Here is a 22,122-nt window from a genome sequence, read left to right as displayed (position 1 = left end):
CCTTTCTCTCTCTCTCTCTCTCTCTCTCTCCATATATGTATATATACACGCCCACCCTTCACTGATTGGCCGACTTCTTTGCCGCATGCCTGTCCACAGTCACTTCCGCCTTTTCTCTTTATAAACAGCGTGTCGGCTGTCAGTCAGGTTTTGGAACTCAGCGCATAGACAAGACGCTCCGCATCATAAGGCGTCCTGTCCATTTTGGAGAAAATTTTAGACTTTTAATGGCGCCTTATAGTCGTGAAAATACGGTAATTTAAATGAATTTTAACGGGATTAAATTTTTTCTCGCGAGATTAATGCGGCAGACATCACAGCGGATGTTACGTTGCTCTATAAATAAACCAGAAACAAAACAACAAGCACGCTGCACAGGTCCACGCACGTTTGTTTTGCCAGCCACGGCAGCGCAAGACACCGAAAACTGATACTTTTAAAGAGTTTATGAATGGAAAGTTTACTTTTAAAAAGTTGCCAGATTGTTCCACTGACAAGACCAAAGTTACCTGTATGTTTTGCAGTCGTAAACTGAACTATCATCATAGCACATCAAGTCTGAAATACCACTTAATGGCCAAGCACACAGCTGACGTGAGTACTCCGCCCCCTCGTCTCAGACAGACAGCTATGGATCATTTCAAAGCGAAGAAAATGGATGACACGACGAAGAACAAATTTGCTGAAGCCATAGCTAAATGTATGGCTACTGCATGCAAGCCTGTCAACATTGTCCACAGCTCGACTCAAGCTGAAATCATTCGCATTGCATCGAACGACTCCACAACGGATTGCCAGCGAGAGCCTCCATTACAAGCTGTGTATAGAGATTGTACGTAGCGGAGAAGGTTAAGGTACACCAAGCGGGAGAAGACTCTCTCGGGAGAGAAATAAGAAGAAAAGAGCCGGTTGCATGTCAAATACGATGTATGCCACTAACGCGATTGTTACTTGTTTGGAACTATTCTGTGTGGAAGGTTACAATGTTCCGTGTCCATATAAATAAAGCGGGTGGGGCTTGTATGTGTTCGTCTGACAGTGGTGCGCTGAGCGAGAGATCAGCGGTGCAGTGGTAGCGACCTAGCGACCACAATGAAAATAAAACGTCTCCAGTGTTGTCATCGAACCAAGTGTAGTCATCCGAAATGATGTCGACACAAAACCATAGAGAAACTTCCGCGCAAGAAGGACCAACAGAATCAACACAGCCTGACTGCTGTGTTCAAAGCAAACTTGAGAAAAATGAAGTTTGCAACCATAGCTTAAATCCACTATAGGCTGAGTCCTAGTTTACCTTCGATGTGCACTTTATAATGTTATATTGCTCTCTTTTGATTCCAGAAAAAGAACTGTGAAAGCAGCTGTTGTGTGACAAAATATTTTTTCACTGTTGTTGATGGACAGTAATATTGTGTGAGAGATTATGTGTGAATAACTGCTCCAAGTGAAAAATGTTCATGTGAAATTGAAAATCGAAATTGTGATTTCAGTAAATATTTGCATTTTGCACATAGAATTGATAGAAATGATCAGAATCAGAATAATCTTTAATGGCCAAGTATGTAGAACACACAAGGAATTTGTCTCCGGTATAACACGCTGCATTAGTATCATAATAAGATAAGATAAGAAAACCTTTATTAGTCTCGCAATGGAGAAATTCCCGATTCACAGCAGCAAAGTTATGAAAGGAAGAAGTAGAACAACAAAATATAGGAGCTGTTGGAAAGGCAGCCACTCATGCGGCGCCATTTTGAAGTCAAAATAACAAAAACAAGGACATGACATTTCATAATGTAAGTGAACCGTAGTGCGGTGGTACCACCCAGTGACAACTGTGAGACAATGTGCAAAGTATCAAGCAGAGCTCAAGTGATCAGTGGTAGAATACAATACTATGACAGTTTGTACAGTTGGTGCAGAAAATCATTGAACCATTTTAGAGTGACCAGTAGCAGTATTTGTTGTACAAGAAGAGTGACTATGTCAGTGACTACTTAGGGAGTTAATTGCAAGAGGCAAGAAGCTGTTTAAGTGTCTGCTGGATTTGGTGCGCATGGATCTGTAGCGCCTGCCTGAGGGGAGTAGCTGGAATAGGTGGTGGGCAGGGTGCGGGGGATCCAGGAGGATTTTCCGTGCCCTTGTCTTGATTTTTGCATTGTGCAAGTCCTCAAGAGTGGGTAGGGGGGTGCCAATGATTTTTTCCGCCGTCCTAACTGTCCGTTGAAGTCGGATTTTGTCCTTTTTTGTGGCGGCCGCAAACCAAACAGTGATGTAAGAACACAGGATTGATTCGATGACTGCCGTGTAGAACTGACGTAGCACCTCCTGTGGCAGGCCATGCTTCCTCAGCAGCCTCAGGAAGTACATCCTCTGCTGGGCCCTTTTCAGGGTGGAGATGGTGTTGACTTCCCACTTCATGTCCTGGGAGACTGTGATTCCCAGGAACGTGAAGGTCTCGACAGTTGACACAGGGCAGTTGGATAGTGTGAGGGGCAACTGTGGAGAAGGATGTTTCCTGAAGTCCACGATCATTCTACAGTCTTGATTCATGATTCCATGTTGATGAGAGCATTAAAATGGGGAAAAATAGGACACTAAAACTATAAAAGGAAATTCAGAAACTATAAAAAAAATGCGTGAGTAATCACAATTAATTTTTACTGAATTTGAGTTATGACAGTTACATTTTTAATTAGATTATTTTAATCGTTTGACAGCGCTAATATATATATATATACATATGTGTGTCTATATATGTGTGTGTATATATATATATATATATACAGTATATATATGTGTGTGTATATATATATGTATATGTGTGTGTTTGTGTGTGTAGATATATATGTATTTGTATATATGTGTGTGTGTGTGTGTGTGTGTGTGTAATATATACAGTAAATATTCCAATCCCCGCAATTCTATGAAAAGGAATGTCCTTCACCCGTAATAAAAACCTATGCATGAACATTTTGACTACAATATGTGTTACCGGAACTTATGTAAGTGGAAATTCCACTAGTCGTAACCCGGATGGAGCCGTCATGCCGCGGGAGCTTAAATACACGCAACGCCCACCCGATGCGACGGAAAAAACACGACGCTGAGACACGTTTTCACTTTGCGTTTTTCGATCATCAGATTCGAAACGACGACATGTAAGTGAGTTTTATTGGCGTGCGTTTTACTGCAATTGTGAATGATTTTAACTTTATTCACTTACGTCCTGTAGAACACGGCACTAGCTTAAAAGCAGCACCCACTCGACATGACAGAAGAAACGTGTTCGCTTCGCCGTTTTCATTCATCAGATTCGAAACGATGAGGTGTAAGTGACTTTTTATTGGCGTGCGTTTTCCTGTAATTGCGAAGGATTTTAACTTTATTCACTTATGTCGTGTAGATCATGGCATCGAAACGTAGAAGAACTGTAATGACTGTAGCCTACTGTCTCGGCCAGATTTGGACAGTCAGCTCAACTCATCTTCTCCACCACGACGTTATTCTTAGTCCACAGGTTTAATGATGGAGAAAAAAGTGAAACTGTAACATAAAATACAAGGCAATATTACTTTGAAATCACAACCAACGGAATAAAATAACATTACCTCAACCGCGACATTAGCGAAATGTCATGGTGCTAATGCAATTAGCAAGCGCTAGCTCAAATCCTAACATGTTCTTTTTGCACATTGCCAATCAGCATTTCTAACATAAAGTGCCACAGACCTGTTCACCAATAACAAAACAAACTTGTACATACCCACGATGCTACCAAAGGTGTTGCATAAAGAAAAATACTCTTAACTATGCATAGAAATATTTGTTAATCCGTATTATAACTCCACTTGTATGATGGTCGTAGAACTCTTTATTTTGCGACCGTCCACCTTAACTTAACTTCTTGCTTGGCTCTCGGCGAAGGCGGACGTTTTTGCTTTCTGCGCTGTCCCCCACCCCACCCCCACCCTTCCCTGCTCGCCACTCAGTCCTTGTGCTGTCTTTTGTCTGACTTTTCCTAGCCTCCTGTCGTATTTTCATCCTAAAAACAAACATGGAATTGGTTGGCTGGTCTCTCGATGCCATCGACAAAATGTTCTCGATGAGAAGAGCAGGCAGTGGGGAGCCTACTTGCCCCTCTGGGACTTTTGCTGCTGGGTACACCCTAGATCCTTGGAGGAAGCGGAGAATGGTGTGCCTGTCAACACTGTCCGTTGAGGATTTGGACGACATCTACATTTTCGGCCTTCCGATAACAGGTGTGCTGCTGTTTGGTGTGAGCAGTTTCCTGATCTATCGAAAATTAAACCGATGGGAGCGGCTCTATTAGACGAGGCTGCCGGTCTAAGGATGGCATAACGCGGATGTCCAACACTCAGACTCAGACTGTGCTCAACCACAAACTCTTGTGGGTTTGGAGCGTCACAGCAGAATGGACAACAACTTGAAGAAAACTGGAATCCGTGTTCAATTACTGACTGAAATCATGGATTTGGCTGATCGACGCCACTAAAGAGACATAAGCCACGGACTCAAGGCTGTCTTAAATTTTTGGGCAGCCTGCTACCAAAACATCTGCTATCTCGACTTTCCCCTGATGAAAATATGCACGGAAGCTAGTCCCCCACCATCACCCCCTCCCTCATACATTCCCTTGATTCACCGTCTTCATTGTTTATGTCTTGTGGCCTGTTGTAACTGTCATATGCTTGTGCAGGAGTTTTTTTGCCTCTCTCAAATTATCCTCAAAATGAGGGTAGTTCGAGCGTGGGTTTTTTTCTCCCTCTCTCCCTCCCCTGTGGTTTCTTTCTGACCTTCGGGTTGAGTGAACGCTGGCGCGTTTTGCCTGCCGCTGCTCAACCCGTATTGTTTTGTGTTTTTTGTTATTGTAAAGTGTCCTTGGGTGTCTTGAAAGGCGCTTATAAATAAAATGTATTATTATTATTATTATTATTAACCCACAGAAGGATCACTCCCCACACTCCACAAAACCCGTGCTATGTTCCCCCTTCCTCAAGGCAACACTGCCCCCTAGCATTCTAATATTGTAAAGGTTATTACTAAAAATAAAACAACAATCTCAGTCTCTTCTTTAACAAATAAAATATGTACTGCTCGATTCAACAAGTAAAAGCAGGACTGAACATTACATTTGAAAGAATAGACCACTTGTCCATCTCCAAACTTAAATGGCCTGTGACTTGGCTTTTCTGTCTCTCTCATAGTGTTTGCATTGTTCTTTCCCAACGCTGTACGATAGTGTTCAAGCCACTGTTGTCCACACACTGTTCTAGTACAAGCAGTGTCTATTATAGCGATGCCAAAACATTCTGTCATTAGTATTTCTGCATCTGTAGGCAATTCCTTGGTGAGCAGTGTAACATTACACTCATCAATTTCCGTTTGATCATCCTCCGTTATTCTTACATTCTCACTTTTAAAAAATTAAAATTAAAAAAATAAAAAATAGCAACAATAATATTAATAATAATTAAATGAGGTGGAAAACAACTGTAAATAGCACTGCGATTTATCCATTTTGTATTTATATTGCACTTAATTGAACCGTGTTTGTTTGTTTTTTTTCTCTCTTCTTTCTGCCTACATTCTTGCTGCTGGAGGCTGTAAATTTCCCCAGTGTGGGACAAATAAAGGATATCTTATATCTTAGTTTTGTGTGGGCAGTCTTTTGCCCAATGAAACGTGCTTTGGCATACTGCACATTTCGATCGCCGTCCATACTTGTTAAGCGGATTAGTGCCGATCTGCGGGGTTTTCTGTCAAGGTTTTTTTTTTGCCAGTCACTGCTCTTTTTTCTTCGCTGCTCCGTAGCATACACTGTTTCCTGTTTGATGCCCTCCGTCCCCGCACTCGCGCCAAATATCCTCTTCAGCGCCGACTTCATATTAGCGAATGTTAAGTCACTGCATGCTGTTAAAGCCAGTTGTCTGTCTGTCGTATCCAGGCACGCCGTATGCAACAGCTTGAAAGCTAAAACAGCGTCGGGCAGCTCCATTTTGTATTTCCGCATACGTGAATATCGCTGTTCAAATTCAATAATATAGTCCGCCGTGGACCCGTTCACGTCTTTCACAATCCGGTCAAAATTGGAGTAAGCCTCATACGTTCTGTCCTTTTCTTCTTTTAGGAACAATCCATCAAGTTTGCCGAATAAAGTGTCCATTCCCGTGTCCTGATTTAAGTCATCAGCGGGAATTTTCATCGCTGTCTCTCGTGCCCTACCTGAAAGCGCCAAAGCCACCGCGAGGGCTTGCTTTTTCTTCTCCAAGTCGGTGACTCTTGTCCAAATTCTGACTTCATTTTTCCAGCTCTCGTAGGGTTTTCCCTCCTCAAAAGGTGGCGGGATTCTGTAGTTGCTAACCATCCTCTGCTACCAGTGTTAATCCGAATAATAACTCCACTTGTATGATGGTCTGATGGTCGTAGAACTCTTTATTTTGCGACCGTCCACCTTAACCCACAGAAGGATCACTCCCCACACTCCACAAAACCCGTGCTATGTACCCCCTTCCTCAAGGCAACACTGCCACCCTAGCATTCTAATATTGTAAAGGTTATTACTAAAAATAAAACAACAATATTAACGTTACTTCAGTGTAACTTAAATACAACATTCAAACTTAGACTAACTGTTAGTTGGGGACAGAACCGTTGCGGAGCGAGTGAAATGCATCCGTTTGAGCGAGGCTGGACACAAAGTAAAAAACATCCAGCAGACACTTGGAGTCTGAAAGACGCAAATCTACGAAACTTTAAAAAACAAGGCATAGATTCAACTCCTGATGACAAGCCACCATCCAGCAAGGAAGCTATGCAAATGGCAACAAAAATTCTTCCTTTTCTACAAATATTACCAGATATTGGTGATCAACAGGACAGTTACTTGCAACTAGCAAGAAAACTGTATGACACGCAGGCAAACATTGTCATAAACCAAAGAATGCATCCAACAAAACAATCCAAAATAGACACATTTTTTTTCCCAAGACAGAAAAAAATAAACATTAAAATACTATACGTATTTTACTGTTGTGATTTTTTTGGATACACCTATATTGCAGTTTTTGTTATCCAAACAGTTTTTGGACAGAATACTTTTGTATTTTATTGATTGTGTTTTTACACGTGCATTTTGTCAACATACTTGCAGGTTCATGAAGGACATGTACCATGCTCATTTCCCAAATGAGGAATTTCTGTTATCAGGACAAATTGGACGGCGCAAACACAAGTCCGTATTAGAGAATATTTACTGTATACAGTATGTATCTACAGTGATAATTTTACAGTTTACCACCAGCGAGTCCCAGGGATTCGCTGATCAGAAAAGTACGAGTCCCATTTTGCATTTTGAGAGTCCCAAATTTCGAATTCTGAAATGGTCTACTTATTCAATTCATATCATATGATAATAACACAAACAACAACATATACATACAATTATAAATAAACGCTGCAAAAATGTAAATAATGCAGTAGCAGGCCTGAGGATTTCGGGAATTCATGGTAACCGTTTTTCGGCTCCGTCGGATTACCCAATGGGAAACCACGGTAACTAATTTTGGGTTCTGTACACAGTGTGTTCCAATGGTTTTGGGCACATTTGAAGTCGCCATATCTCCTTAACTATGAGTGGTAGTAAGATTAAAGTCGTGCCATTTTAAAGCTAATTACATTGAGTTTTTCGAAAGGCTATTCCATCCATCCATCCATCATCTACCGCTTATCCGGGGCCGGGTCGCGGGGGCAACAGCTTTAGCAGGGAAGCCCAGACTTCCCTCTCCCTAGCTACTTCTTCCAGCTCTCCCCGGGGAATCCCGAGACGTTCCCAGGCCAGCTGGGTGACATAGTCTCTCCAGCGTGTCCTGGGTCTTCCTCTGGGTCTCCTCCCGGTGGGACATGCCCGGAACACCTCACCAGGGAGGCGCTCAGGAGGCATCCGAATCAGATGCCCAAGCCACCTCATCTGGCTCCTCTCGATGTGGAGGAGAAGCGGCTCGACTCTGAGCCCCTCCCGGATGACCGAGCTTCTCACCTTATCTCTAAGGGAGAGCCCGGACACCCTGCGGAGAAAACTCATTTCGGCCGCTTGTAACCGGGATCTCGTTCTTTCGGTCACGACCCATAGCTCGTGACCATAGATGAGGGTTGGAACGTAAATCGACCGGTAAATTGAGAGCTTCGCCCTTTGGCTCAGCTCCTTTTTCACCACGACAGACCGATACAACGTCCGCATCACAGCAGACGCTGCACCGATCCGCCTGTCGATCTCTCGCTCCCTCCTGCCCCCACTCGTGAACAAGACCCCAAGATACTTGAACTCCTCCACTTGGGGCAAGATCTCCTCCCCGACCCGGAGGGGGCACTCCACACTTTTCCGACTGAGGATCATGGTTTCAGATTTGGAGGTGCTGATCTTCCTCCCAGCCGCTTCACACTCGGCTGCGAAACGCTCCAGTGAGAGTTGGAGAGCCCTGTTTGAAGGAGCCAACAGCACCACATCATCTGCAAAAAGCAGGGATGCAATACTGAGGCCCCCAAAACGGACCCCCTCAACGCTTCGGCTGCGCCTAGAAATTCTGTCCATAAAGGTTATGAACAGAATCGGCGACAAAGGGCAGCCTTGGCGGAGTCCTACCCCCACTGGAAACGATTCTGACTTACTGCCGGCAATGCGAACCAAACTCTGACATCGGTGGTATAGTGACCGAACCGCCCGTATCAGGGGGTTCGGTACCCCATACCCACGAAGCACCCCCCACAGAACTCCCCGAGGGACACGGTCAAACGCCTTCTCCAAGTCAATATCACCTCTGTCTTCTTTTCATTGAATCTCAAGAAATTTTGTGCCATCCAGGTTTTGATTTCTTCCAGACAGGATAGGAGTGGCCTTAATGAGAAGGCGTCTTTCTTGCTCAGTGGGACATAGATCTGGCAGTCATCTGCATAGCAGTGGAAGGGAATACCATGTTTCCTTAAGATGGAACCCAATGGGAGCACATACAGCGAGAACAGCAGAGGCCCCAGAATTGAGCCCTGTGGAACACCACATAACAGGGGAGCAGTGCGTGACTCAGAGCAGCCAAGGCTGACACAGAAGGTTCTGTCAGCTAAATAGGACCTAAACCACTCAAGAGCACTGCCGCCAATGCCCACCAAGTGCTGCAAACGAGTCAGCAGAATACTGTGATCCACTGTATCAAATGCTGCAGTTAAGTCCAATAAAACTAGACACACGTGGTCTCCAGAGTCATTTGCCAGGAGGATGTCATTAGAAACGCGTAACAGAGCTGACTCCGTGCTATGCATCGTCTTGAAACCTGACTGATGTGGTGACAAACTGGATGGAAGCCAAAAACCATCTCCACAGCTGCACTTTTGCTCATAGTTCAATAGTTTTGTTGTGTGCAAATAAATTATTTTGCTACAAAAACATTATTTGTAATGTTCTTTTTTAGGAGGAACACATTATCGAGGTATTTGAGCTGCCACAAAAGCAAAAAATAGTCTAAAACTTGAAATGATGCTTGAAATGCATGCTTTTACAAAAAGCTCATTTTCGGGTGGATTTCTGCAGAAAATCTGCCTTTTCCATAAAACTTAGCAGTTTTCTAATGCTGATTGCCAACGAACGGAGAAAGCTAGAAACAAATTTTTTTTTCTACTGAAAGAAGAGAGTCTCACCTTTCTTTTGACAGGTTGCATGTATATATAGCCATAGAACAGAAAATTCTGTGGGCCTTGCAAATCAGTCAAAATTCAGTAAAATGTGAGGGATTAAGGGGGTTGCTCCAGTGAAAAGGGGTGGTATTCAATGAGTTAATGGGTCTGAAAAGAAAAGGCTCAACCAGAAAAGGCGTTTTGTGTGCTTGAATTTGCAAAAACTGAATCATGGACTGTTGTTCAATGTGCATTTCGCAGAAAATTCGGAAAGGAGCCACCAGAGAGGCCTTTGTTCATAGTGAGATGGCATTCGAAATTCATCACAGATGGGTGCTTATGCTTTAAGCTGAAGGCACAAATAACAGAAGCTGTTGCAACCATTGACAATGCAATTCTGGCACACGTTTGGCAAGAATTTGACTTTTGGCTTGATGTGTGTCATGTGACCAATGGCGCTCACATTGAACTAATTTGAACATTCTATGTAAACATTGAGATTACAAGTTTTCTGAATTTACCATATGCGTTTTTATATTCAAAATAGTTTGCGATATATTCTATGTCAAAATGTGCCCAAGACGTTTGGAACACCCTGTATGTGTGTGTGTATTTACATATATACTGTATATATATATACTGTATATACACAGAGAGAGGGAGAGGGTGGCCCGGTGGTCCAGCGGCGCGTCGACCTCACAGTGCAGAGGTCGTGGTTTCAATCCCTGCTCCGGCCTCCCTGTGTGGAGTTTGCATGTTCTCCCCGGGCCTACGTGGGTTTCCTCCGGGTACTCAAGTTTCCTCCCACATTCCAAACACATGCATGTCAGGCTGATTGAACACTCCAAATTGTCCTTAGGTGTGAGTCTGAGCGCGGGTGATTGTTCACCTCTGTGTGCCCTGCGATTGGCTGGCAACTGATTCAGGGTGTCCCCCGCCGACTGCCGGAAGACAGCTTGGATAGGCTCCAGCACCCGCCAAGTGGTTTGGAAAATGAATGAATGAAAAAAATATATATACTGTCTGTCTATCTATCTATCTATCTATCTATATAGATATATATATAGATATATATATATATATCTACACACACACACACATAAAGTCAAACCTCGGTTTTCGACCATAATCTGTTCCAGAAGGCTGTTCGAAAACCGAAACCATGTTTCCCATTGGAATCAATGTAAATACATTGAATCCGTTCCAAGTCTAGAAAACAACTTTTTAAAAAGCATTTTTCAACTATTTTACACCATAAATTGTATACACAATAAGAGAGCAGGCAACAACAAACTCCAAACATTTTGTTCGTTTTATTTTTACCAATTTTAATGTAAACATTGACATTGTAACATAAAAATGGAACCTCTCTCTCTCTCTCTCTCTCGCTCTGTCATCGTGACAATTGTAGATTGCATTCTTTTACACCTTGAATTTATAAACCCTAAATTAATGGCTGTAACTATGGACGCTCTGTCTGCAATCCTACACTACAGTACGAGGTAACATCCCTCCATCCATTTTCTGAACCGCTTTATCCACACAAGTCCAGTCTCGTCCATATTAAAAGTTTACTGGGGAAGACATTCCTCGGCCTTGATGAGATTTTCAAATTCAACTTTAAACTTTTCGGCAGCTTCTTTGTCTGAACTGGCTGCCTGCCCATGCCGAATCGCTTCTTTTCCTCAACGTTTCAAACCATCCCCTGCTTGCTTTAAAATCAAACTCTTCAGGAGCAATGCGAGGATCCTTTTTTTTTTCTTCAAATCTCCATACAATTGTCTTGTTTTGCCACAAATCGCATCTTGGGTAAGACTGTCCCCTGCTAGCTGTTTCGCATTTATGAAGATAAGCAAACATTTCTCTACTTCCTCTAAGATTTGTGGCCTTTGTTCACTAACACACGAGATCCTTTAGCCACATCACTGACTTTATGATGGTCTTTCTTTTTTAGGATGTTGCTGATTTCGGCATGCCAAACTCCTTAGCCAACACAGACACATGCACACCTGATTCATATTTTACGATCAAATCTTTCTTAAATTCAATAGTTTTGCGCACTATTTTCTTATTTTTTTCAGCAGCTTTACGACTTCCACTTGCTTTCTTTGGTGCCATGCAGAAATAACAGTCCAATTTGCGTCCATCTCAACAAACACGTCTACTTTTTTAAAAATCGCTATTGAACACGTCTGCTCAGAATGGACGCTCTTTTTTAAAAAATCTTTGAACACGCCTGCTCACAACGGAGGCGTCACTTCTTCGTCAACCCAAGGAAGCGTCACTTCCTCGTGTAAGGAAGTCGAGAGAAGTCAAGTGGCACATTCAAGCGCGCTCAGTTTGGTTGAGAACCGGTCGTAATCCGAGGCATAAAAAATTCAATTTTTTGTCGAAAACCGATTTGGTCGAGAACAGAGATGTTTGAAAACCGAGGTTTGACCCAAAAAATAAAATTCCTCGTCTCACCCACCCTCGGGTGGTGTCCGTCCCTCATTCAGCTCGGGTCCTCTACCAGAGGCCAGGAAGCTTGAGGGTTCTGCACAGTATCCTTGCTGTTCCCAGCACTGCACATTTCTGGACTGAGATGTCCGATGTTGTTCCCGGGATCTGTTGCAACCACTCACCTAGTTTGGGGGTCACTGCCCCGAGTGCTCCGACCACCACAGGCACGACTGTCACCTTTACCTTCCAGGCTCTCTCCAGCTCCTCTCTGAGCCCTTGGTATTTCTCTAGTTTCTCGTGTTCCTTCTTTCTGATGTTTACATAACTTGGGACCGCTACATCCACTACAACGGCTTTCCTCTGCCCTTTATCTATGATCACGATGTCATATATATATATATTCAGCTCAGGTCCTCTTGCAGAGGCCAGGAGGCTTGTGGGTTCTGCGCAGTATCCTCGCTGTTCCCAGCACTGCGCTTTTCTGGACTGAGATGTCCGATGTAGTTCCCGGGATCTGTTGCAACCATTCATCCAGTTTGGGGGTCACTGCCCCAAGTGCTGTGATCACCACAGGCACGACTGTCACCTTTACCTTCCAGGCTCTCTCCAGCTCCTCTCTGAGCCCTTGGTATTTCTCTAGTTTCTCGTGTTCCTTCTTTCTGATGTTTACATAACTTGGGACGCTACATCCACGATCACGGCTTTCCTCTTTCCTCTGATCATGATATCTGGTTGGTTCGCCATTACCATCTTGTCAGTCTGTATCTGGAAGTCCCACGGGATCTTCGCTCGGTCTTTGTCCACCACTTTTGGAGGTGTTTCCCATTTTGACCTTGGGGTTTCCAGTCCCTACTCCGCACAGATGTTTTGGGAGACTATGCCAGCCACCTGGTTATGGCGCTCCATGTAGGCTTTTCCTGCCAGCATCTTACACCTTGCAGTTTTGTGTTGGATCGTCTCAGGTGCCTCTTTGCACAACCTACACCTTGGGTCTTGTCTGGTGTGGTATATCTGGGCCTCTATGGCTCAGGAGCTCCGGGCATGCTCCTGAGCAGCCAGGTGCCTCTGTATTTCTGAATTGAAAGAAATCCGTAGATGGGAATACTTACTGTCTATATACATATACACACACACACACGGCTGCGCACGGAGCAAATAGAAGAGACAGTGTGCCAGAGAATCAACAGCGTGACGTGAGACAAGACTTTCTCGTCGTGCTGGGTGGGGCTGCAAAGATGCACAACCAATCAGCTCACAGGATAAATCCACTCGTACTGTCATTGGTCGACGTCGTACCCGAAACCAATCATGCGCCTTGAATGAGTGCTTGTTGCCGATTCAGTCCAGGCATGGACAAAACCTCTGAGTCGTTAAGCATTTTTTTCTGAACCCATTACTTTGGAAAAAAAAAATGCAATGTACTGAAACCACGATCAATGAAGCGCCATATCGCGAGGGATCACTGTATCTCTCACTTTTTTCGCGGTTCAGAAATGCTGCGCAAACAGCACGAGGTAGAATTTGCGCTCTGGATTTATCCACCACTCTAAAATGTGCAATGTCATACTCTGTACAAGTCTTTTCACAAATAACCAAGGATAAAAAAATAATTAAATAACCAACCACCAATGGATAAAAATAATCCAAGAAAGAAACATTCACCACTACAGTGTGAGTTGTAGTTGAGTTGTAATCTGAACTCATCTTGCTCTCTGAGTAACCTTCATTGTAATTATAAACCAGAATTCCAAGTGTGTTTGTCTCCTTGTGTCTTGTAGACATCAGCAAAGATGCTTCTCCTGAGCGACTTGTTGCAGACCCCTCTCACTTTAAAGAGGAAGTGGAGAACAAAGAAGTCTCCCACTTTAAGGAGGAAGAGGAGGAGCAGGTCCTCCACATTCAAAAAGAGGAGGAGCCAGTGCACCCTTGCACGAAAGATAGTGACAACATGTCATCGAACGTTGTGAATGATGTTGCTGATGAGGAGGACGAGGATGAAGAGTCTGATGGTGATCTGACATGTCACACTGACAACAAACCCTGGAAATGTTCTCAGTGTTGGATGATGTTTACTTGTAGGAGGGCTTTGAAAAGACATGCGAGAACCCACACTGGGGAGAAATCTTTTTCCTGCTTAGTTTGTGGCCAAAGATTCTCTCGGAAGTATCACTTAAAATTACACTCCAGAAATCACACTGGTGAGAAACCTTTCTCCTGTTCAGATTGTAGCCAAAGTTTCTCAGAGAAGGGGCACTTAAAAATTCACATGAGAATACACACTGGTGAGAAACCATTTGCCTGCTTAGCTTGTGGCCAAAGATTCTCTCGTAAGAGTAACTTAAATGCGCACCAAAGAACCCATACTGGTGAGAAACCTTTTGTCTGTTTAGATTGTGGTCAAAGATTCTCTTGGAAGGGATGCTTAAAAAGGCATGTAAGAACCCACATTGGTGAGAAACCTTTTGCCTGTTCAGATTGTGGCCAAAGTTTCTCAGGGAAGGGACCCTTAAAAAGTCACATGAGAATACACACAGGTGAGAAACCGTTTGCCTGTTTAGATTGTGGCCAAAGATTCTCTCAGGGAGCAAACTTAAAAACACACACAAGAATACACACAGGGGAGAAACCTTTTGCCTGTTCAGATTGTGGCCAAAGATTCTCTCAGAAGGTACACTTAAAAATGCATGAAAGAACCCACACCGGTGAGAAACCTTTTTCCTGCTCAGAATGTGGCCATAGATTCTTGTGGAATTATCAAATTAAGAATCACAAGTGTCATAATGAGATGAATATTTATCAATGAAATTTTCACCTCTTATCTGAGCAGGCTTCATCACCTTGATTGTGTTTTATGTACCTTCTTGGGATGCTGATGTTTTCTTTTTTCAAGATGGACCTGCAAGAATGGCTGCCTGTACAGCAGCGCCTATCCCCGCTTGAGTGTCTTTTCGTCATTTAATTTTTTTCATTTACTCTTCCGATTTAGTTTTGTGTCCTTTTGTACCCTAAATCGTGGGGGGGGCGACATGGGAATCTTTTTCTATTTTCTTTTACAATTAAACTCTTCTACAACGAAACCTACATGGGTGAAAATATCCCCTAGTGTGAATAAATCTTCATGCATTAAAACTATTCCCACTCTTTTGCTCCCCCTACAATGAAAAATCCCCCTGTTGCGTTATACCAAATCTTTTCCTCTGACCTTGCCTCGGAACGATATTCACTACAATGAAAACAAGCCTTCTGCAAAAGTCTAATCCAACCTCAGCTGACAGTGACTCCTACCTACTGCTTCGCTCGGAAATGGCAACAGCAAACACACAGTGGTTTACACATGTGCAGTGGTACAGGAAGTATTTGTTATTGTTCGTTTCAGACATAGCACGAACGTTGCATTGTTAAAATGGCTACAAAGACAGACCTTTACAGACCAAGAGGTGAAGAAAAGATAAGCTCTAAAGCTTGAAGACATGATAAAAATAGTAAAAATGAAAGATGGAGGGAGCAAAGTAAAAGACATTACGCAGGAAATTGATGTACCGTATTTTTACGACTATAAGGCGCCATTGAAAGTCTCAAATTTTCTCCAAAATGGACGGACGACTTATGATGCGGAGCGTCTTGTCTATGCGCTGAGTTCCAAACCTGACTGACAGCCGACACGCTGTTTATATAGAGAAACGGCGGAAGTGACTGTGGACAGGCATGCGGCAAAGAAGTCGGCCAATCAGTGAAGGGTGGGCGTGTATATATATATATACATATATGGAGAGAGAGAGAAAAGGCAGACGTGAGTGAGGACAGGCATGCGGCGAAGAAGTCCGCCAATGAGTGAAGGGTGGGTGTGTAAGTGGACGCTAAAGCAGGTACCAACACCTGTATAGAGTGTGCCTATGTGCATTGTTGCAAAACAACTTCGGTTTTGGTTTCTAAGAACCCCCGAAAATAAATTCTACAAAGAGACACGCCTATGAAGCTCAGTTCAAACTTCAAGCCATCGGTTATGCTTTTGGCATGCGTGCATCTCACAGCAGCAGTGAAAAACCGAGTCAAGCAAATGAACTCTGAGCTTGCCGTTATTCCCGGAGGCTTGACTAAAGAACTCCAACCGCTGGACATCGGCATCAATCGGGCGTTCAAAGTAAAGTTGCGAGCGGCATGGGAACAATGGATGATCGATGGCAAACACAACTTTACAAAGAGTGAGAGGCAGCGCCGGGCGAGTTACGCCACAATTTGCGAATGGATTGTGGCTGCTTGGACGAACGTGTCTGCTTGCACTGTTGTTCGAGTTTTTGGCAAAAACTCATCATTTCTGTGGAGCCACATGGCAATGAGAGTGACTCTGACAACGAAAGGGAACACGGATTACCGGTACTTGCACAATTGATCAATTCTGATTTGCCTCGCGCATGCATGCCGTATGTTTAAGCTGCCGTATGTTTTACCACTGTAAAACTGCGCCCAATAATACAGTGCGCTTTGTCTATGTGTCAAATACAGAAATAGCACCCATTAATGAGACTGCGCCCAACCATACGGTGCGCCGAATGGTCGTGAAAATACGGTAAGTGAAAGTGAATGCTGATCATAAATTTAGCAATTTCTCTCCCATTTTTTTTCTTTTCTACGCTAGCTATATGAAGTGTCAAATAAGTGTAGGCTCATACTTATGCACTATTGGAATAAAAAGAGTACACATACGTTTGTGTGTGTGTGTTTACATCCGAGGTAATTTGCTATCGTGAAAAGTCCCCTGTTGTGAAAAATTTCTTGCTGCAATCATGATTTTGTTGTAGAGGAGTTTCACTGAACTCTTACATTTACTGTGTCTGGAGACCCCGCTCACAAACGTGACTTCTGTCGTTTTCTCTACCTTCGCCAAGTATGTAACCTGTGCCACCAGAGACAATAACATTTTGGACTTGTATTATGCCAACACCAAGGAGGCATACACACCACCCCCTGCCCCCTCTTGGAAGAGCAGACCACATCATGGTGCATCTCCAGCCTGTGTACAAACCCCTTGAACACAGGTAGCCATCTATGACCAGCATGGTCATTAATGGTGCACGGAGGCTGAAGAGGCTCTGCTAGACTCCTTCGACTAAACCAGGTGGGAGCTCTTCAGTGAGGTTCATGGGGAGGACATTGATTCACTCACCGCCACCATCACAGACGACATAAACTTTTGTGAGGAGAACACTGTCCCCACCAGGACTGTGCAGTGTTTTTCCAGCAACAAACCGTGGAGTACTCCCGACATAAAGGGCCTCCTGAAGCAGAAAAAGAGGGCTTTTGTGTCAAAAAATAGAGAGTAGCTGAAGGACCCAGCTGAGGAGAAGAATCAGAGAAGGAAAAAAGGCCTACAGGTTGAAAATGGAGGACTAGCTACAGACCAGAAATGTTACTGGTGTCTGGAGAGGACTGAAAACCAATTCAGGACACAAAAGCCCAAAGATAGAGACTTGAACACGTCTGCTCACAATGGACGCTCTTTTTTTTTTTAATGTTTGAACACATCTGCTCACAATAGATGCGCTTCATTTTTTTTTTTTTTTTTAAATCTTTATTGCAGGGGTCCCTAACCGGTACCGGTCCGCAGGGCATTTGGTACCGGGCTGCACAGAAAGAACTTGCCTTAATTCCGTTTTATTTATTTCGGAATACGAAAGATGTTTTATTTTGAAAAATTACCGGATTCTCCGTTACATCCTTCTGTGTCACGCTTGACACACGTCAAGCCACGCTTCTGCGTCACGTGACCGATTACGCTAAAAACACAATGAGTTAAAAACTGCTGGAGATCGAAAATGACGGCGACCTTAAAAGTACGTTCAAGACAACTGGATTAAAGTTATGGCTGAATATTCTGAGATCGCCACAATAGCACTGTTGCTATTTCAGACATGCTACCTGTGTCAGGCGGGGTTTTCTGCAGCAACGGCGACTAAAACAAAATTACGAAGTAGACTGGACATAAAACCCACACTTGAGGTGTCATTGTCTCCTATTACCACGAGATGGGACCGTCTGGTTGCAGAAAATCAAGCGGGGAGCTCGCGGGTGGGCAGGGATAAGCGCCGGACCGACGGCGCCGCAGCCGCGCGCCCCTCTCCGCCCCTCCAGCTTCGGGGATCTGAACCCGACTCCCTTTCGATCGACCGGGGGCGACGTAGGCCATCGCCCATCCCTTAGGACCGACTGACCCATGTTCAACTGCTGTTCACATGGAACCCTTCTCCACTTCGGCCTTCAAAGCTCTCATTTGAATATTTGCTACTACCACCAAGATCTGCACCCGCGGCGGCTCCACGCGCCCGAGGCTTCCGTGCTCACCGCGGCGGCCTTCCTACTCGTCGCGGCCTCGCCCTCGCGGCTTTCCTCTGCCGGACGATCAGAGTGTTGCGGCCAGATTAGACGCTCCTTGTGTTTATTATTATTGTTCGAAAACAGCACCGATTTCATGCAGCTCATACTATATTATTTTGTCGTATTATTTCCGCCACACCTTAAATGCCGGTCCCTGAAAATATTGTCTGACATAAACCGGTCCGTGGGGCAAAAAAGGTTGGGGACCCCTACTTTATTGAATAGGTCTGCTCACTACGGAGGCGTTGCTTCTTCGTCCACCCGAGGAAGCGTCACTTCCTCGTGTAAGGAAGTCGAGTGGTGCATTCAAGTGCACTCAGTTTGGTTGAGAACCAAATTTCAGTCATAATTCGAGGCATAAAAAACTCAATTTTTGGTCGAAAGCCGATTTGGTCGAAAAAATGAGTTTGTTTTAACTCATTTTCAGAGGCGGTTTGGTTGTTTGATTTAGTTCTTAGTTTTTTGTTTTTTTTACTGAAACGTCCTTGACTATACAGCAACCCGCGTGTTGCGAGGTGTTGCCTTTTATTGGATGTGATCCTGAATAAAATGGACATTTTCCATTTTGTCATGAAATGTGTGATGGAGCCAGTTGTATTGTTTGATTGTTGTGTGTTGCTTGCTGGCCAATAAAGTTCTCTGCTCAAAAAGCTTGGATCAGCCGAGTCTTCTTTAAATCTCTACCTCAATATTGGTGCGGTTCATGACTGGTGAGGCACCATTTCCTTGCAGTGAGATATAAAAACAATAGCCCAAAAATAAAAGGATTTACTGTAATTAAATGTTGACCTTCATTATAACATGTCTCAAATATGGTCAGAATGGAATTTTTTAACGCCCCTTTGAACTGGGAGGTCCAAGCTCAGATGCAGTCTAAACTGCGCCGGTGCAGTTCACGTGTCAATCACGTGACGTAATGAAGCAGCATATGCACGTGGTTTGCTCTGTGAGCCCGGCGCATGCGTCAACGCGTCGGTGTCACTGGACCCATCACTCACTACTTTGGACTTTGTTTTGGATTTAGTTTTCTGAGTTTTAATACAATCTTTTAAGTACACCCTGCTCCTCCCTCCTGTCTGATTTTTGGGGTCCACCACCACCACGCAAACGTGACAGAATGACCTGACCACCCGAATCCCGCAGGTACTAAGGACTGGTCCCTATTCCACCATGTGCCTGGCGGAGCTGGTGATGCGGCTGTCCCATGTTCCCCCTTCAGGCAGCGCGGGTGATGCGGCTGTCCCATGTTTTCGTCTCATCAAGCCACGTCAACCGTGGGCCGAGCCCCGTCCGCGTCCACGTTGAGCCGAGGCTCGTCACGTGTCTGTTCGAACTGAGTTACATTCACGTCCACGACGAGCCGTGCCACGTCCACGCCCATGTCAGGCCGAGCCCCTATTCACGTCCGGCTGTCCCATGTCCCCCGCTACGTCAAGCTCCGTCCACATCAGGTCAAGCCCAGCCAAAAGGTCGCTGTCGCTTTTGTTCCTGTTCTCCAGCGAGGCGAAGGTCGCCGTCGCTTTTAGTTCCTGTTCCCCGACGAGGCAAGCCTTTTGGACAACTTTGGGACATCTGGGATCCGTCCCTTGTGGTAGGGGTACTGTCATGTTATTGGTTTGGGACCAACAGGTGGCACTGTAGGGCTCTCCCTGCAGCTGCACACCTGTTGGTTGTTATGTAATTCGTGCTTTAAAAGGACTCCCAGCCCGAGCACTCATGGTCGGGTCATTTTTTGTTTGTTGGCTGCTGTCATGTTTGTTTCAGTTAGGTTTTGGTCATTATGTTTTATCTTCAGTCATGTGTTTTGTTTGATACTTTGGACTTTGTTTTGGATATTTTTTCTGAGTTTTAATACAATCTTTCAAGTACACCCTGCTCCTCCCTCCTGCCTGCTTTTTGGGGTCCACCACCACCACGCAAACGTGACAGTCCCGGCCTGCAGGCCAGATACGGCACGCGAGAAGGTTTTCAGCGGCCCCTGGGATGATATTGATTTATTTTATAATCGGCCCGCTGACAGCAGCAAGCAGGTAGCCCGCAAATCTTTTACACGCATAATTTCTCACAATGCAACGGTGACGCGCCTTATTTCAATATGTATAAGTGCAGCAGTCGTTCGCATAACTGTGACGTTAACTTTCAGATACCCATCAAAAATGGCAAAACGGAAGGTGGACACCGACAACCGGGGGTTTCAAACAAGGTGGGAGTACATGTTCATGGACATAGCTGGAAAACCTGTGTGTCTTCTGTGCGGAGAAAGTGTGGCAGTATTGCAAGAGTATAATCTGAGAAGACGGCGCAGTTTAGACTGCATCGGCTGCTTGGCACAGTCCAGTTTGCGCCACTTAGTCCAGGGTGCGTCGACTCAGTGCAGGGGGCGTTGACGCATCAAAAGCCCGCACAGTGTCTCTAAATAGGAAGTGCATCTGGTGACACGATGCCGACTGCCGAAACAAGCCAGACCTCACCCTCGCTTGAATAAAAATATATGTTTTTTTAAGATATTTCTTCCTCTCAATCCTCAGTGCATATATGCATGCAAACATGCTGTGCATTAAACACACACAGCTAAGAAAGGATAGCAGCTACACTGTATAAAAAAGACATGTAATCTGAACAGTACAGACAATATAAACAATATAAACGGCATAAACAACAACATAAGCAATGGTGCTTGTGGCTATTGTGGGTAGAGTGAGGTAGTGCATTGTATACACTTCATCATCAAATCAGTTTGTTCAGCCTGTCAAGTGGGTTGGCTGCAGGGATTTTGAAGGTCCAGCAGGTGGCAGTGGTCAGCAACACAGTATCAACACAGTGTGTCATTGTGTCGACACACCTCATGAGGCCTCATGGACCCAAATAACTTATTTGAAGAAGTGTATTGATAAAACACAGAAAACTAAATCCAAAACAAAACGAATACAAAGTAACAAACAAAAACCATGGCAGAAACTAAAAACTCTCAATAACAAAAACATGACTGAAACAAACATGACAGTAGCATACCAATAGCCACAAACAAACATGACAGCAGCAAAAAGCAAAAATGACCCGACACTGAGTGTTCGGGCAGGAGTCCTTTTATACAACTAATAATTACAGAATGACCAACAGGTTTGCAACTGCAGGGGAGCCCTACACTGCCACCTGTTGGTCCCAAACCAAATCATGACAGCTCTGTTCAAAAAAGAAGAGATCGCTAAATCAGCCCGGCCATTTATGGAGTGGAATTTCATTAAAACACCATTGGCGAGCGAGTAGAGCAGTTGACCATTTATCTAAAAGAGCAGCTTGTGAAAAGGGGAAAACATTTCATCGCATACTCCTTGGCTGTGGATGAGAGCACCGACATTTCTGAAGTTGCCCAATTGTCAATTTTCATCCGCGGAGTGGATTCCAGCCTAAGCGTGACAGAGGAGTTTTTGGCTTTACGTCCTATGCATGGCACAACTACAGGGCATGATTTATTTGAAGTGGTGTCAAGATGTGTCAATGAGATGGGGCTGCCTTGGGAAAAACTCGAGAGTTTGACAACTGACTGAGCCCCTGCGATGTGTGGACAGAGGAGCGGACTGGTGGCAAGGACACGGGGAAAAAATGCTGGAGGAAAACGCCACA

The 22,122-nt window shown here is 44.4% G+C and overlaps 1 protein-coding gene across 2 annotated transcripts in view; it reads left to right on the top strand.

Moving 5' to 3' along the window:
* The window catches only part of LOC147188048 (uncharacterized), a 31,900-nt gene extending 12,752 nt beyond the window's left edge, over nucleotides 1–19,148 (top strand). The window contains exons 2-3 of one of the 2 annotated variants that reach the window (XR_015097672.1): nucleotides 13,905–16,693; nucleotides 17,013–19,148. Coding sequence is in view for 1 of the 2 variants with exons in the window: in XM_086100516.1 (XP_085956642.1) it covers nucleotides 13,905–14,929 (1,025 nt within the window). In the remaining variant the exon portion in view is untranslated. Of the gene's footprint in view, nucleotides 1–13,904 lie in introns of both variants that reach the window. The other variant, XM_086100516.1, reaches the window with a different exon arrangement.
* The last annotated feature ends 2,974 nt before the right edge of the window (nucleotides 19,149–22,122 follow it).

Source organism: Hippocampus guttulatus, chromosome 20 (assembly GCF_054856545.1).
Source record: "Hippocampus guttulatus isolate MCC_2025c chromosome 20, RoL_Hgut_1.0, whole genome shotgun sequence".
Classification (NCBI taxonomy): domain Eukaryota; kingdom Metazoa; phylum Chordata; class Actinopteri; order Syngnathiformes; family Syngnathidae; genus Hippocampus; species Hippocampus guttulatus.
Note: the sequence above shows the minus strand (reverse complement) of the source record. Positions and strands in the feature narration are given on the sequence as shown.